The 17,163-nt window shown below is 39.0% G+C and overlaps 2 protein-coding genes across 2 annotated transcripts in view; both read right to left on the bottom strand.

The window, feature by feature from the left end:
* Nucleotides 1–9,535: 9,535 nt before the first annotated feature.
* Nucleotides 9,536–11,907, bottom strand: LOC122662804 (subtilisin-like protease SBT1.6). Its single transcript, XM_043858519.1, has one exon. The coding sequence runs from the start codon at nt 11,905–11,907 to the stop codon at nt 9,562–9,564; it is 2,346 nt and encodes a 781-aa protein (XP_043714454.1). The 3' UTR covers nt 9,536–9,561.
* Nucleotides 11,908–16,087: 4,180 nt separating this feature from the next.
* LOC122661344 (DEAD-box ATP-dependent RNA helicase 28) overlaps nt 16,088–17,163 on the bottom strand; it is a 39,619-nt gene continuing 38,543 nt past the window's right edge. The window contains exon 20 of the mRNA XM_043856706.1: nt 16,088–16,437. Within this exon, the coding sequence (XP_043712641.1) occupies nt 16,422–16,437 (16 nt within the window). The 3' untranslated portion in view covers nt 16,088–16,421. The remainder of the gene's footprint in view (nt 16,438–17,163) is intronic.

The following is a 17,163-nucleotide window of genomic DNA, read 5'->3' on the forward strand; positions in this document are numbered from 1 at the left end:
CGAACTGGCGTTATTGTACGTTTCAGAATTAAAATGGTCCCCTTTTACTTTGTCTCGGAAGTCTCCAGACCATAAGGTTCAGTTTTTGGAACGAGTTAGGGACCCCATGGGCGATGTTGCCTTTGGACAATGTTACACTGTGCCCTCATCCGCGTAATGGGCCGGTTCAGTTAAATTTGGCTTCCCTGAATGGTTAGGTTTTCTGTACAGATTCAGGCAGTTTTACTTTCGGATTACGGAATGAATGGTGAATGAAGAGAAGGTCTGAATGGTTGGTGCCTAGTGGGGTTTGGAGTGGGAATAGCCGAATAGGTATAGAGGTTGGTCCATCATGCTAGGGATGTAAACGAATCGGATTCGGCTCGAATAGTGTTATATTCTTATCCATATTTGATTAGCTTTCGAACAGATTCGGATAGTGTTAAAAGGATACGGATATGAATATGATATTTTATCCATTTATTTGTAAATATAGTTTTTCGGATAATTATATCATATCTTAATCCACATTTGTTAGGATAGTGTTAAATGGATACGGATATGGATACGAAAATGGTTTTCGACTATTCATTTACATCGCTAATCCATGCTTAGGTCATGTTTGGTGTGTCCACTGACTTGAATGATCAATGTGGAAGTCTGATTTCATTCTTTCTTTCTCTCCTTAATTACTCTCTGTCAGACCTGAGGACTAAGCTGATGATGGTGTAGCTGTCCACAGCTTAATTAAAACCAGTTGTCAGTGGTCACTGGTCAAGCGGTCAAAAGTCTTTCGGTTTCAGAAAGGAAGCATTAATCTGGATAAAGATGCCGGCGGCCGCACCATCCTACCAAGGTTAATAAATAACGGTTGACTTGGATTCCACTTTCGAATCCGTAAGAATTGACTGAGAATATTCTGCTTCAGGTGTGTGATTTTTCGAAAATTTTTATGGGAATAAGAACTCTCTAGTCCTATGCCAACACTCTCATAAGTTTATCTCTCCTCTTGACACCTATATTCTCTTGTTTTGAAAAATAAAAAGAAACACAAGGGATTTTGATCGTAAGACAGAAAACTGCTTTCCAATTTGTATTTAAAAATTTTGGTCAAGAGATCGCTATCTGGATGTATAGCCTTGCAATAATTTGGTTTCGGGCTCCTCTATAGGTGTGCGTTGGAAGATGTTTAGTGCGACCCCCAAACTCAACACGTGGCCTAGGTACCTTTCTAACGGTGGGAATGGATGTGCACCACCTAGCTGGAAATCTTTCTCTCCATCGTATGTGCACCCAGATGTACACCCAGCTCGATGGTGTACATCCATCACCGCCGTTGAAATGGCACCTTGATCACGTGTCGAGCTCGGGGGCCATACCAGACATCTTCCAACACACACCTCGCATTGTAAAGGAGCCTCCCAATGTAGGGGCCAATGAGAGGGTACACAAGGGGATCTACCAGATTGAGATTTTTTATTTCAAAGGGGTTGAACAATAAATTCATGCCATTCTGTGTTTGGTGCACAGGAACCACATGATCACTGATCAGTTAGCCAGCATCCTTTTTCCTAACTTTTCTAGGTTTTTTCTAAGTGAAGTTTCATTGATAAGTGAACAATCGCTTGGGTGGGTGGTTGGATGATGGCTTGTCAGTTCGAGTGCATGACCCCCCCACCAGGAGGTCAAGGGATCGACGGATTGGATATGGTACGGATTTACTACTATTAGAATCCAAATCTGTTTATCTAATGACATAACCGTATCTGATCTGATATCTGATGGAATTTTAAAAACTAGTATTATATTTGAATTCGGGAGTGTATCGAATATCCGGATATTATCTGATTTAATAAACTATTCGATTAGTAAACGAATCTGACATATATCTATTACGGATTTTTGACTAATTATCGATACCAACTCTGATTACCAAAATATCCTTATAATAATATTTATAATAAGGGTAATATAGTAATATATCATATGTTTTTACAAAAATATTAAACTAATCGCATTTTACAATATGATAGTAAATTATCATGATATTATCCGATCTGAAATGGAACTATCAGAATCTCAATCGGATTATCTTTTGGACGAATTCCGATATTTTTCGGAAACCAAAATTCCGGATTCTAAAACCTCTAAACAGATTCGAACACGGATTGGACACAAATTTTTGGCTATCCATTTAGATCCCTACTTTAAACCATGCTTACCAAATATGTAGGCCTCTTCTAGCTCTTATCGACACTTTTCATAGTGTCAAATAATTTGTAACCTTATTTATTTTTTGCTCTTTTAGTAATATACCCAGTTTTTTCCAACGAAAGTAATAATGTTAGTTCACATGTATACTCAAAAAATGCATATGACCATGGCACATTTTGATAATGATACATAAAGATGTTATTTTCAAATTATTTTTGAAAACAATTTGTACCCTTATATTAAAAAACTTTCAGAAATAAAACAATGGACAATTAAAAGGTATCAAGTTCTAAATATATCTAGAGAGGTGTCATTCGGACATTAACATCAATACAACAAAATGGCAATTTGGAGTCTTGATTCCGTTTTTTCCAAATCCTAGCTCTTAAAACTCCCTTAAAAATCTATAAGAATCATACAACAAAACCTGTTGTCTCATAGTACACGGATCCGGATCCTCTACTTCCGAGCTGCCCCTACTGCCATGCGCCCCAGACACAGCAAGGCGGTAAAGACCATCTTACCCCCGCTTGGGCAAGGCGCTCAGGCAGGGGGTATGGCGGTCTTTTCACCGCCTTGCTGTGTCTGGGGCGCACACGGCAGTAGGGGCAGCTCGGCAATAGAGGACCCCAACGCATAGTACACTAATGTTGGCTAGTTAAGGATAGAAATTGTTATATTTTAAGGGTCATGCCGTGCACTGGTTAGATGGAGCCATGATCGGACATTCGTTTAATATTGGGGACATTTTGGGTAACCTCAGGATAGTTTTTGTATTATACACAAAAGGTTTTGTCTTTTCTATGCAACATAAGATGATGATACTATGATAGTTCATTATGCAAAATTATTTTTTTTTAATAAAAGAAAGGGAAAAGGCTAGGCACACCGCCTACATACCGCAAGCTAGCGCCTGTTGTGTCTATCTTTCTCTTCCCCCTTTGAATGACCCCTCTTCCCCTCTTATATGATGCCCCATCTCGCGTTCCCATTGGTGCTTACCGCATGTGGGTGGTGTGCCTATCCTTCTCCCTAAAAGAAAATAGGAAGCAGTTTCCCCACACCCACTGTGAATGAGGAATCCCTTGCCCATGGGTTTCTATGTCTTGGGATGGGCGGAGTGGGGAGGACATTATCGAATTGGTACTCTAGAGGGGGTAGGGTAATATGACTCTCGATGGGTGGGTGAACACTACTCCGTGGGTGGAGGAAATTTTCTCCAAGAAAATAAACTAGCAAGAACTCAAAACATCCATGACATTCTTAAAGGTTAGCAACCTCAACATCTCACCCTTAGCCCTAATAGAGAAATATTGAACTAAATTAACAATAGATCCCAATTGTTTCTTATTTACAAAAACTTGACATTATCTGGGACTGAAATTTTTTTGGTAAAAGGGGAATTTATTGAGCAAGGGGGTGTGAACAACCAGCAGCTTCAGCCCCACAAAGATGTTGAAGCCACTGCGTGGAATGTGGCCAGTCTGTCACACACATAATAGACAGGGCCTTCCTAACTAGGGCATCTGAGATTACATTCATAGCCCTAGGAACAAGGGAAAAAGAAACCGAAGAGAAAGAAGCCGAGAGACTAATCACATCTGAAACCAGGTCTTCAACTTCCCAACTCGAGGCTTTCCCACCAACAAGAAAACCAATCGCATCAGAGCAGTCCGATTCCACCTGGATGTTCTCAAAATTCATCTCCAAGGCTAACAACAGAGCACATCTAATTGCAAGGACCTCCGCTATAACAGCCGAGCCAAAGTGAAATTTACTTGGTCAGATAAGCAAAAACCACCTTATCTTGTTAAAGAAATTTTACATAGGGGTATGGTTATCTATTTGGAAGAATAGTAATCTGTCTTTTTTGCCATCCATTGCTTTTGACTATAATCCATCGTTGTGCAATTATATTCTTCGCATTGGTTTTATAGAAAAATATGTTTAATTTTTAGGCTACCTAGTTTCTGCATCTTTTTTTTTTTTTTACTTTTATATATAAAAGGGGCGTCTTTCTCTGTGCCGCAGCGCAGGCTACGCCCAGGCACATGGGGGTGGGCACAATGACCACCCTGCCCCTTTGCACAGGCTGCCCATGTGCCTGAGCCCAGCCTGCGCTGCGGCACAGAGAACATTCTCCCATAAAAAAAAGTGGAATTATTTAAGGATATCAGAATCTGGTATGCAAGCTTAATGGTTTAATATATATTTTTTTTGCGAGTTTGGAGCAGAGATGTTTTTGGACATAGATGAAATCTGATATTTTTAACCAATGCTACTATCTTGAATCCCTTGAGCCCTCAGCTACTCTTTTGAATCCATTACTAGAAGTTAACAATAACTTGAAATGGTTGTTAATTAGATGCAGAAGAAATATTTTGGATGCAGAAATTACGTATTTCATATGTGATACAAGGAGATAGAAATACTTTTTTTTTTTTTTTTAAAAATTCTATGGCTAATTTACATTTAATAAGACTCTCTATACCTTATATTATTGATAATAATGATATTAAATTGTTTGATGTTCACTCTAAAGATACGATATTTGTTGAAGAATTTAGTTCTATATATACCATTGTTAATCCTTTGTATCCATCACTCATTGCGCTTCCGTTTGAAGAGGATTGAAGGAGGGTTTTTTTGGCCATTGGGTCTCTTAAGGCTCCTGGTCATGATGGAATACCTACGAACTGTTGGGATATGGTTAAGTTAGATATTATACGGTTTGTTCATAATTTCTTTCACCTATATTTCTTTACCATTTGGTGCAAATTATACATTTTTTAACATTTTTAAAAAAAAAAAAAAAAAAAGAGAACTGTTTATGTAGATGAATTTAGACTTATAAGTTTGTGTAATGTTACCTATAAAATAATAACTAAATTATTAGATAACTGTCTAAGGTTCATAGGTTTGTATCCCTTTTTCAAGCTGTTTGTTGCAAAAGAGAGGCAGATATGTGATGATATTATTGTGGCAAATTAGATTTTCATTATTTAAAAAAGGATAGTGGCAAGAGAGGATGGTTTGCCTATAAAATAGATATGTCAAAACCGTATGATACGATTGAACCGGGTTCATTAAAAATTTTTTTTTTTTTTTGGGTTTTTAGGCTTTAGTCAAACTTGGTGTGATATGATAATTTATATTATGTTTTCAATATCATATTCTATTAAACTAGAAGGGAGTAGTTTTGGTTTTTTGAACCCTGAGGATGCCCACTTAGCCACTATCTATTTATTGTTGCTATGGAAAGATTATCTCGAATTTTAAAGGTTTATAGGGATCTTAAATTATGTAAGGGTATTAAAATTGGTAGCAGATGTCTTGAAATTACTCATTTGTTATTTGTTAATGATACATTTATTTTTTGTGGAGCTAATAAAAATGATATTTCAATTTTACATGCTATTTTGAATCTATTTCCTGATCTATCAGGATAGTTTTCTTTTCTTGACGTGAGAGAGAGGGATGAGTCTATTCTCTTTTGCCTTACAAAAGAATTGAAGCGTTGTTTACCAAATGAGAATTTTATCCTAACTAAGGGGAGGTGATAGTTTCCAAACATCTCTCATATTTCCTTTATCTTGTCTGAGTTACAAAAACCACCCGAAAAGTGGTTGAGGATCAAATCCCTTAAACGTAGGACACGGGAGTTTGAATTTTAAATTTGCTGGAAATATATCATCCAAATCATACATGAAAATACATGTAACAAGGGGTTTAGATTACTAATCTGTTTTGTAAACACACCAAGGTTGATGTCAGCAATTGAAGCACCAAATATAATGTCACGAACCTAAAATTAAGTTGAGAAACTTAAGGGGTTAAGTCGTGGCAATGGACACTTTCCTTAAGACTGTAGAGACGCCTATGGTGCAAGCCAAGTTCGTGTGAATCAACCTCCAAAATAAAACAGTACTTGACCCCTCCAGTAGTCGTTGCTCTCGTTTACTGGGCCTCGTCGAGATACATTCGGGTTGTGCTCAGTCAACAAAGGAAATCGAATAACAAGACCTCTCAAAACAATAAAAAACAAGAAAGAAAACTTGAGAGAAACTGAATATAAGAAAGTGTGTAACAACACTTATAATTATCATACAAAATGTCGAAAAACATAAGAGGAAGACCCTTTGGAGACACTCTTCCCAAAGAATGTGTCCTTTCAACAGATACAATGGAAAAAGTCAACATCGGTCAAAATCAATCAACCTCGAATTGAACCGAAAACTTACCGAGGTATTTTGGAATTTCATTTTATAAAATACAACAAAATTCAAACTCTTACATCTATACCTAGTCAAATAGAGGGTCCACTTTGATGAACACATGTCCACCAATAAATTAGAGATAATATAAAGTTGTATTCGATAAAGGGAAGAAAACAAGCTTAAAAAAGATGTAGTGGAGAACCGTTCTGTTCGTAACTCCAATACCCCTGCAACTCAAACTCTCTTAGCAAATTCAAAAGAAAGAAAAAAAGAACAAAATGTTTCGTATTCTTTTTTACATGAAACACAGACATCATTTATTTCATCACTCTGCATAGTTACATGGAGATAATTCATATTTTAATTAGTTATCAATATTTATAGTTTCTTACTTAATGTTAGACGACGAGAGACGTGGGGTCGGGCTCTTCTCCGATGAAGAATCTGTTCAATGAAGCATCCAACGACTGAGCTGACTAGCACACAGCCCAACATAGGCATTGGGCACGAATTAGCTGAAGGAAAGCAAAGAACAGTTGGCTCTTAGTTGTAAAGGTCTCAAACTGTCCAATTTCCTACTTAATCGCTCTATCTCAAATCTCAATCAAACAGAAACAAGAAAACAAAAGCCAAGCAAGTTGAAATTCGAAAAGGACTTCTTAAGACCCACAAGGAAAGGGAAAGCATTAAAGGAAAAAGTTTCTAAATTCTTAATTTGTTAATGGATGCCGCACTCCACGCTGTGATTGATTTGATGGTTTCCATTCCGGAGGCGAAAAAGATCCTATCAATCCGAACAGCATGCAGCCATGTGCAGCACCTGAGTGAGGCACTGTGCATTAATCGCCTTACCCTTGTTCGGGCAAAGCGTTGGGTAGGGATTAAGACGGTAAATGCACAGTGCCTCATCTCAAGTTGCCCGGATTGACAGGACCCGAGTTCGGGGTTTCAACTTTCAAATCACTCTGATATCTATCCATCCATCTAGCTATAAGTCGCATAAAATTGAGAATTCCGAATAGTTTCTTTCACAAAAAAAAGCCACTCTTACCGACAGGAATTTAAATAGACGGTCAAATTCGAATTTAGTTTCCATATGTAGTTTCCATGGTTTTAGTACACAGTATCGGAATGGGTATCAGCAACACATAAATCGATACGATAAAATCGATACGATACCAATACAATATCGGGTTGGATCAGTTATATCGGACAAAATTACCCCCAAAATTTCTTAAAAAATGAGTTTTTTGATCATTTTACCCATTGTCCGTACCGTGCTATTGATACGGTATTGACATGGTACCGGTATCGATGACTAGCAAAATCGATACGTATTGCCCGATATGGGCGATTCGATATCGATACTTAGAACCATGGCAGTATCTGTTTAGGGGTATTCGTATTTGTTAAAGAGTATTCTGATCTAACTTCGGATAATTCATAACAAAATCTAATCGATCAAATAGATATCAACTAATACTAAAAAATCAAATATCTAATCATATTGAGGGTTCTTATAGGTTCAACAGGATCTAGAGGTTGAGAGCAATTTATATCCATCGGGGGAGGAAGGTCTGGGTAACATAAATTAGGGGATGCAAACAAATAGTTGAAAATCCAAATTCGATTCACATCCAAATCTGGTCAGGAGATATCTAGATCCGATCACACCTGGTCCATATCCAAGCCTTATTTGATCCGTTTGCATCCCAACTTGACGATCCAACATATCATAAGAAATTTTATTTTTAGCTACACCCCATTTCTTTCTCCAGAGTATTTTCTTTTCTTCCACCTTCTCAACCAATGAATTGTATTTACATTTCCTTATTTTCCTTCTTTAATATTAAGGGCAAGAGATCGTTGCATGGTCACATGGCCATTACACTCGTCTTAGGGCCAATGAAAACACATGTAGGGACATCAACATGGAAGAAAAAATTTATTTCACGGAGACAAGGTGGTAATTTCACACGCTCTTGTGTCTACGCATAGCGCCACACGTAGGGGTGTCAAAACGTAGTTGAACCAACGAAATCGAACCAACCCGACTATAACCAATATGAGCTTCTTGGATCATGTTTCAGATTGGGGTTTTGTCACATTGAAACCACATCGTACCGTATCGAAATTGACAAGACACCAAACTTAAAAAATTAGACCGCACCTGATATAACTCGATAAGAAACCAATACCAGCCTGAAATTCGGATAAAAAAACACACATTTTTTTTTCATACTTTTGAATATATTTACATGACAAATCGAAACCACACCGACTAAAACCAATATGAACTTCTTAGATCATGTTTCAGATTGGGGTTTTGTCACGTCGAAACCAAATCGCACCGCAACTGATATAACTCGATAAAAAACCAATCCTAGCCTGAAATTCAGAAGAAAAAAAGAACACACACAAACACATTTCCTTCATACTTACGAATATATTTACATGACAAATTGAAACCAAACTAATAATAAACCAATTAGAGATAGGGATGTAAACGGATCGGATTCGGCTCGGATAGTGCTATATTCACATCCGATTAGCTTTCAAACGGATTCAGATAGTGCTAAACGGATATGGATCGAATATTTTATCCGTTGACATGTACATATAGTTTTTCGGATAGCTATAGTCTATTCGTATCCGCATCCGTTTAACTTTCGAACAGATTCGAATACGGACACGGATACAAAAACGGATTTTGACTATTCATTTACACCCCTAATTAGAGATATCGTTACAAAATCGATCCAAACATTCTTGGTTAGAACAGGATTTTCTTAGGCGTTCACATAAATACATTCATAAATACATACTAAAGCAAGAAAGTTGTTTAATAACTTAAAACCCAAAAAACAAAAAAAGAAGGAAAAGAGGTGGTAGTGTTACATGCTAACATTCTAACACACTTAAAACAAAACATCCCTTTGATCTTCCAGTCTTCCTTTGTTTTTTTTTCTGCTAATCTGCTCATCTGCTCTTCCAGTCTTCCTCTCAGTTGCCGAGGAATACGAATATCACACCAAACGAGATGTCCAAGAAAACTACCCAAAAAACACGTCAGAGAATGCGTAGCTGAGTTTACTACCATACTCCGCTGCTACTCCTACACCTACACCTAACCTCCATGAGACATATATAATCACAAAGTCTGAAACTCGCTGACCACTATGGGGCTCCGAACCACATGTTTCCCGTCCGACCACGACAGAGACCCGAAAACAGCACCCGTATTTTCATCCAAGACCAGATTCCTACTGTCAATCGATACCGTCATAGCGAAGCTGCGCTTCTTCACCATCTCGGAGAACACCAACTTCGATGGTTTCACAGTCACCGAAACCCCTTTCGGCAGCGCTTTCACCTCCACTCTGTAAATCGAGTTTGCTGGTCCAACATTTGTGACTGTTCGAATCAATGTCTTGGTCGAAACCCCACGCGCCGCTGAATCAAACAACGCCGTGATCGACGGGTAATTCAGATTCCCCGGCGATGGTTTCCTCGGAGGGCACCTCGCAGGTATCTTCGTTATCACCTGTATCGTATTTTCCCCGTAACCGATAGAACACAAGAAGGTCACGTAATCGTCGCTTGTGATGTCGTAGACGAGTCCAGGGTCCATTGCTCGGTCCAGATTAAGATGGCCAGAACCGTAATCGTAAGGCGTCGATGGCTTACCAGTGGCTTCATCGGTAATGGGTTGGAGACGGTTGTCCACAATGCTGGCTGTAGTCATCATTGCAGACCGGATTGCTGCCGGGCTCCAATCTGGGTGGGCCGATTTGAGTAACGCAGCGGCGCCGCTCACATGGGGGCAAGCCATGGAAGTACCGGAGAGGATATTGAATTCGGTTTTGCGAGTATCGGAATCTAAGCCGGTAGGTCCAAATGCATCAGTCCAGGCGGCAAGAATGTTGACACCAGGAGCGATCAGGTCCGGCTTGAGGATCTCTGGGTTCACACCGTTGGGTCCTCGACCGGAGAAAGAGGCCACTACCGGTGCTGGCTTCACGCCAATGACGGTGCCACGGAAGACAATTGTCGTCGTCGGATTTTTAGAAGATGAAACGTAAGCTTTCAATTCGTCGGCTTCTTTGGCTCCGAGAGCACCGGTAGGGATAAGGTGAGCGTCGCCTACAAGACCCTCGCCATTAGAGATTCCATTGGCGAGTATCATTCCAACACCACCAGCTTTCTTGACGACCAAACCCTTTGCGACTCTCGGATTACTCCCGCGATCACAGATTACGATCTTGCCTCTCACGAGCTTTGGATCGAGGGAATTCTCCATACAGAGGGAAGCAGAGAGCATCCCCGATTTGCCAGGGTATACCAGAGGGAACATTTTGCCGTAAAGTGGCTTACCAGAATAGAGAGATACACCAGCGATTTTCCGTCCATCGCCGAGGATTACATCGGCCGGGAAATTACGATCGATAGTTCCAGCTCCAACAGTAGTAAGCCATGGTGCCAGGTTAGTTACAGACATACCATTGGGGCCATCGTTACCAGCGGAAGAAGATACGAATACCCCTTTCGAAACGGCTCCATAAGCTCCGATGGCAATTGGGTCGAGATAGTAAGGAGCGGAAACACCATCACCTCCTCCAATGGAGATCGAAATCACATCTACACCGTCAGCCACAGCACGATCAAATGCCGCGAGAATATCAGAGTCGAAGCAACCTGAGCCCTTCCAACAGACCTTGTAGACTGCTAATCTAGCTTTTGGCGCGACACCTTTGGCGATCCCCTGAGCGTAGCCGGCCATGCTCGCCTTGAACACGTGACGACCTGCAGCTGTAGAAGCAGTATGTGTTCCATGGCCGTCTGCATCTCTCGGCGATCGGTACTCAACAGTGGCGTTAACCAATTCAATATCGCTAGCTCCATTCAATCTCGAAGCCGCCTCATGGCCTTTGGCGAAGAACCTAGCCCCGATAAGCTTCCGATTACAATGAGCTGGAGTAAACTGAACTCCGGTCTCGCATATACCCTTCCACCGAGATGGAACAGGACTGAGGTTACGATCAGAGAAGCTTCGGCGCTCAGGCCAGACTCCAGTGTCGAGAACACCGATGATTACATCGGAGCCGTAATCAGAACCAGACCAGAGGCCCTGCTGATTCCGGAGGCCAAGGAATTGGGGAGAACGAGTGGTATGGAGCTGACGACGACGATCTTCAAAGACGGCGAGCACAGATGGGTGTCGAAGCACGGAAGCTGCCTGGTTGGGAGTTACAGTAGCAGAGAAGCCGTGAAAGACGGTGTCATAAACATGAAGGATTTGAACTGGATCAGCAAAAGCAGAGCTGTACCAATGGTAGTGAGAGGGGAAAATGGAGGGTTTGGACTGCTCATCGACACGAAAGATGAAGGTTTTGATGATGTTGTCAGTTGAATCTGAACGGGTTTCCAGAGGAAGACTCAAGAACGATAAGACGAAGAGAAAAAACAGAGATTTGCAGAGAAGTGTGAGCACTGCCATGAGAGCAGGAAGTAGAGTGAGACTAACACGACAGAGAGAGTGAGGGAAGTGTGAAGTGAGTTGCAGGAGAGTGTGAGTTGTTTTATAATGATTCAAAGTTTAAAGTTCCATTATTACTTACTTGCTTACCAGTGTGACATGGTGATCGTCACGACAAAAAAGGCCAGACAGGCGGAGATATTTTAATAACTGGGAATGGATTGTATTTATACTTTTTCGATTCTTGTCATTACAGTTTTTAACTTACACAGATAGAAGGGTCAGACAAGGAGACAACAGTGATTTAGAACGAATGATGGCAGGTGCGGTGGAGCTATTGACAGTTGGATAAGCAGCTTAGGGCTTTTAAAATGAAGTATGGTTTTGATTCCGATCTGATGGTTTCTAGGTGGATAATAGTACTGTGCTGGACTTTTTTACCTAGATCATTTTCTTATGGTGGGTTGGTTTTAATTGATGCATCAGCCCTTAACTCGCGGGAGCTTTATTAAAAGGGGAAGTGGGATGGGTAATAGCTTGAGTGTGTTTGGGACCAGCTTGGGGCGGGGGGGTTGTTTTGGACTTTGGACTGGAGACACTAATAAGATGATAAAAGGGACGCCACGTGTGGGGGATGGTATGTGGAGCCCTCATTTAAATGTGTGTATGTTAATATTTGCTAAATGGGGAGTGGAATGACGTCCTAGTCCTCACCTTGGACAGTGTTTTCAGGCAGGGGGTAGGATGGTCATTTCTGCCCCCATGTGAGGAATTGGAGGGGATAATGATTCGTTTCTATCGGGTACGGTTCCTTAGTGCCTCTAATAAGAGGGGGTGGACCCCACCCGGGCAGAGAGTTCGATCAGGGGGTGGAATGGTCATTTCACCCCCTTGTTAGGGAACTATAGGAACCGTACCGGGCATGGAACTGTAGGCGATAAAGATCCCTATCAGGGACCCCCCCCAAATATTTATAGGTAAAAAAGACTTGTCTGGGAGCACGGCGACGCCTATGCTCAGACACAGGCGCTAGGGATGTAAATGGGTACCTGAAAATCCGAATTTGATTCGCATCCTTATCCGTTTAGGAGTATCCTAATTTTTATTCGAATAATCCCGAAAAAAACATATCTGATTCGAATAGATATCCAACTAATGATATAGACATTTTTGAAGAATCAACAGATTCTAAAAAATGAGGAAATGAGAATTATGAGACCAAAACATGGATTGAGTGAATCATAGGGATGTAAATGGATCGAATTCAGTCGGATAGTGGCATTATCATATTCGTATCCAATTATATTTGGACGGATTCGGATAATATCCTATCGATTTTCAGACGGATTCGAATAATTTCCTGATAGTGATTTTTTGAATACAGGTTCTCTTAAATGGATATGAATACGGATCGAATACAATTTTTTGACTATCCGTTGACATATTTACAGTTTTTATGATGAGGGTTAGGGTTGAGACTTGAGAGTTCAATAACTACCATTTCTTCTACTCTTCTTAGTCTTTTATTCTCTTACGTTTTTTATTTTTGATTTTTTAATAGATATGTAATTCCATGTATCACATTAAATAAAACAATATATATATAAACCAATAGCAAATCTAGCAAAAGAATCACATTATCTTAACTTATAAATTTATAAAAATAAGATAACAAAATCCAATAAGATAACTTAAAAGGATAGACAAACACAGAGTTATATTTTAGATATTTTATTATCGACGGACTGCTAAACGAATTGGATAATAATCGGTCGGATAGGGGGATTATCATATTCGTATCCGATTAGTTTCGGACGGATTCGGATTCTCCTAAACGGATACGAACGCGAATCGAATACAAATTTACGAATATCCATTTACATCCCTAGTGAATCATATCTGTTGGGGGGAGGAAGGTCTGGATTACACAATCAAAGATGTAAACAGATAGTCGAAATTTCGAATTTGATTTGCATTCGTATTCGTTTGTAGGGATATCTGTATTCGGGCAGGGAATATCTGGATCCGATCACATCTGATCCATATCCGATCTGTATATATCCCTAGAAGCAAGATAGGGTGAAATGATCACCCTACCCCTTATGAAAGGTGAAAATCTCCGCCCTTGTTGATGCTTCTGTGTTCGTTCTCATTGGCCCTGCTGGTACAGGGTGCTCCCCCTCCCCACAAAGAACATTATTCATTACATTATTATCTAATATAAGAGAGAGGGTTCTGAACAAACAACGAAGATAACCACACACTAATATGGTGCAAGGGAATGGTTTTGTACAAAAGAGCGTAACAAAGTCATTTCATATTATTTAATAATAATAATATCTAATATTTAAATATTTATAAACAATTTACAAAACTCAGAATTTTATCCAATCATAGTCAAAATTCTCTTTGGACATTCTTTTCTATTTTTTTCAATATTAAACATCTCCTCCATTCACAAGTACACATTGTAAATCTAGCATATTGATATATAGTTATTATAGACATCAACCATTGGTACACCGAAACGCACAAAATATAATTGCAACAACAATGACCTCTCCTTACCAAAAAAAAACAATAACCTCTCAAGTACGGAGACCAAAATAAAATAATTAGCAGAGAAATTTGTTGCATAAACGACCAACAGTGATCCATACAAGACTCTCAATATGATCACGTTCAATAAACGTACATATGAATGCTCACATTTATATTTTTGAATCGCATTCCAAAAATATATAAAATGACAACCTTATGAATAGGATGCCCAACTTTATCCCTAGTTGTGAACACTTAAGGTATAACATTAGGACAACATTTCGCATATAAATTTACAATTCAAATTAATAAAAAAAAATTTATGAAAACAAACTAATTTAAATTAACATAGTTTTTATACACTACGTATATGTGATCATAAACCTCTGCAAGGTAGTTGATAGTATAACATATACATCACACAATGTAGTAAGAACATTACTGTTTCCCCCCCCCCCCTCCCCTTTTCCATAAGACCAAATCACAGAAAATACAGCCCTTTGAAGTTTTTAGGAATTTAAACTAACACTTTAGGAGACAGTTTTCCTTCACCTGCGGTGAATGGAAAATCCCTTGCCTATGAGTTTGGGTGTCTTGGGAAGGGTAACGGGAACAGTAAGATATCCTCGATTTCGAACTACATCGGGGCATAGTAATAATGATCTAGATAGGTGGTGGAGTACACTTTCTCCAACGCGGATTTAATCAAACATTATACATAAAATGAGCCAACCCTTAAACGAGCAGAGGAATAGTAACTTCGCTCAGGTTCATATAGATGAACTTGACTGAGTTCTGGGCTTGGGTCATCACCCAACAAAAGCATGGTTTTCTCCTTCAAATTAAAGCCATATTTGGCTCTGCTCAAGCCTAAATGCTAAGCCCAAGCTTCATAGCCCAGTTGGGTAACGGTTGAGCAACCTTCTTCAGAAATCAACTGTCATATATCAGTGACCTGTTGTCCAGTCTATTATTAAATATATTTATTAATAATTTACAAAACTACCACCAAGCTCAGAATTTCATCTAATCAAAGTCTCAAGACGTTCTTCCTTATCGAGATGTGGATTCAATGTTAAGCATCTCCTCTATTCACAGATACAAATTGTGAATCTAACATTCGGAGTGTAAGCATCAAACATAGGTACACAAAAACACACAGTATTACAACTGCAAAAACCTCTTAGGTATGGGTCCCAAAATAACTATAAAAGAGCTTTGTTACATAAACAATTGACGGTGACCCATACAAGACTCAATAGTATCACGTTCAACAAACATACATATTGATGCTCACATTTATAGTTTTGAATCGCATTCCCGCAAATATTCAATGTGACAACCTTATGAACGAAATGCTAAATTTTTTGCCCCTAATTGCAAAAACTTAGGTACATTAGGATATCATATCGCACATGTAAAATAAAAATACAAATTAATTTAAAATTTTTTATGAGACTAAATTAATTTAAATTAACGTACTTCAAATTTGGTTTGATGCACACATATTCAATATGCATATGTGAGCATAACTCACTGCAAGATAGTTCATGGTATAACATACATGTTACACAGTGTACTAAGAACATTACGGCTCCTTACTGCAACAACACGCCCCCCCCACCCCCACCAAAAGGAAAAAAAGAGGAAACTCAGTTTGTTTTTACATTTTTTTTTCACCCTTTTTTCTAACTATTCCAATTAATTCGTTACAGTTTCTTCTCCCCAGAACAAAATGGGAGATTTGTAAAACAAAACGCCTAAAATAAATAGATTACAATTAAGACTCTGGAACGGATAGAACTACGTAAGAACATGCCTGATTACTCCTATATAATCTACAGTTTCCAGAACCTATCGTAAATATTACCTTAAAAAATGAAGAAAACATAAGGATGGAAAGAGCTGGCCGTTTCAATGTTGAAGCAGGCATCCCTTCCCCCTGAGTTGCTGCCTGGAGAATGCTCCAGTAAGTAAGTTGTCAACTAGTTGCTTTATTTGCGTTTATACCTGCACAAGTTTAAACAGAGCACTTAGATTCTTTTTCTAGTAACTTATAGATAAGCACAGAGGCCAGGGCAAACCCGGAAGAATCAAACAGAAATAAGCCACAAACCATGATTTCAGTGAAACTTTTAGAATTCACAAATAGGCGGGCAATGACATTTACAATAAATTATGAATCACTAAATTGAATACAGTTCATCCACCGTTAACATTTCTCCCAGTTTAATGCCACCTGATTAATCAACCTCAAATGCTTGTAGAAAAGCATCAGGGTGTTTACAAATGACACACAACCCAATGAATTAGCAAAAATAACACTATAAGCATTTCCCACGACCTTCTGAGGTAATTGATATGAAATAACATTGAAGGAATTGACAGAGATCCAAAAACCCACAGTTCTTGAATGATAAATATTGTGATTTTCTCTTACAAGATCCACAAACGGCATACACTATGAGCCTTCAACCTGTCTATGTCTTAGTAACTCATCCATGATGAATGCAATAAGATGGGGGTTCAATCTAAGCCCTGGAGTAGATCAACTGATGTCAAAAACTTGCTTGTCACTCACCCAATGCTTCTAACACTACTTACATACTGATATTTATTTATTTTATCTGAGACATATTCTAGACCATTATTGGGTCTGTCGCATTCATAGAAAATGACATATGAATGATCCAATCATGTTCAGTTTGATATATAAGAAATTTTCATACAAATCAA

Source organism: Telopea speciosissima, chromosome 5, assembly GCF_018873765.1.
Source record: "Telopea speciosissima isolate NSW1024214 ecotype Mountain lineage chromosome 5, Tspe_v1, whole genome shotgun sequence".
In the NCBI taxonomy this organism is placed as follows: Eukaryota; Viridiplantae; Streptophyta; class Magnoliopsida; order Proteales; family Proteaceae; genus Telopea; species Telopea speciosissima.

Bases quoted from the DNA above. Each gene is read 5' to 3' on its own strand.
- LOC122662804 (XM_043858519.1), bottom strand. From the start codon at position 11,907: ATGGCAGTGCTCACACTTCTCTGCAAATCTCTGTTTTTTCTCTTCGTC.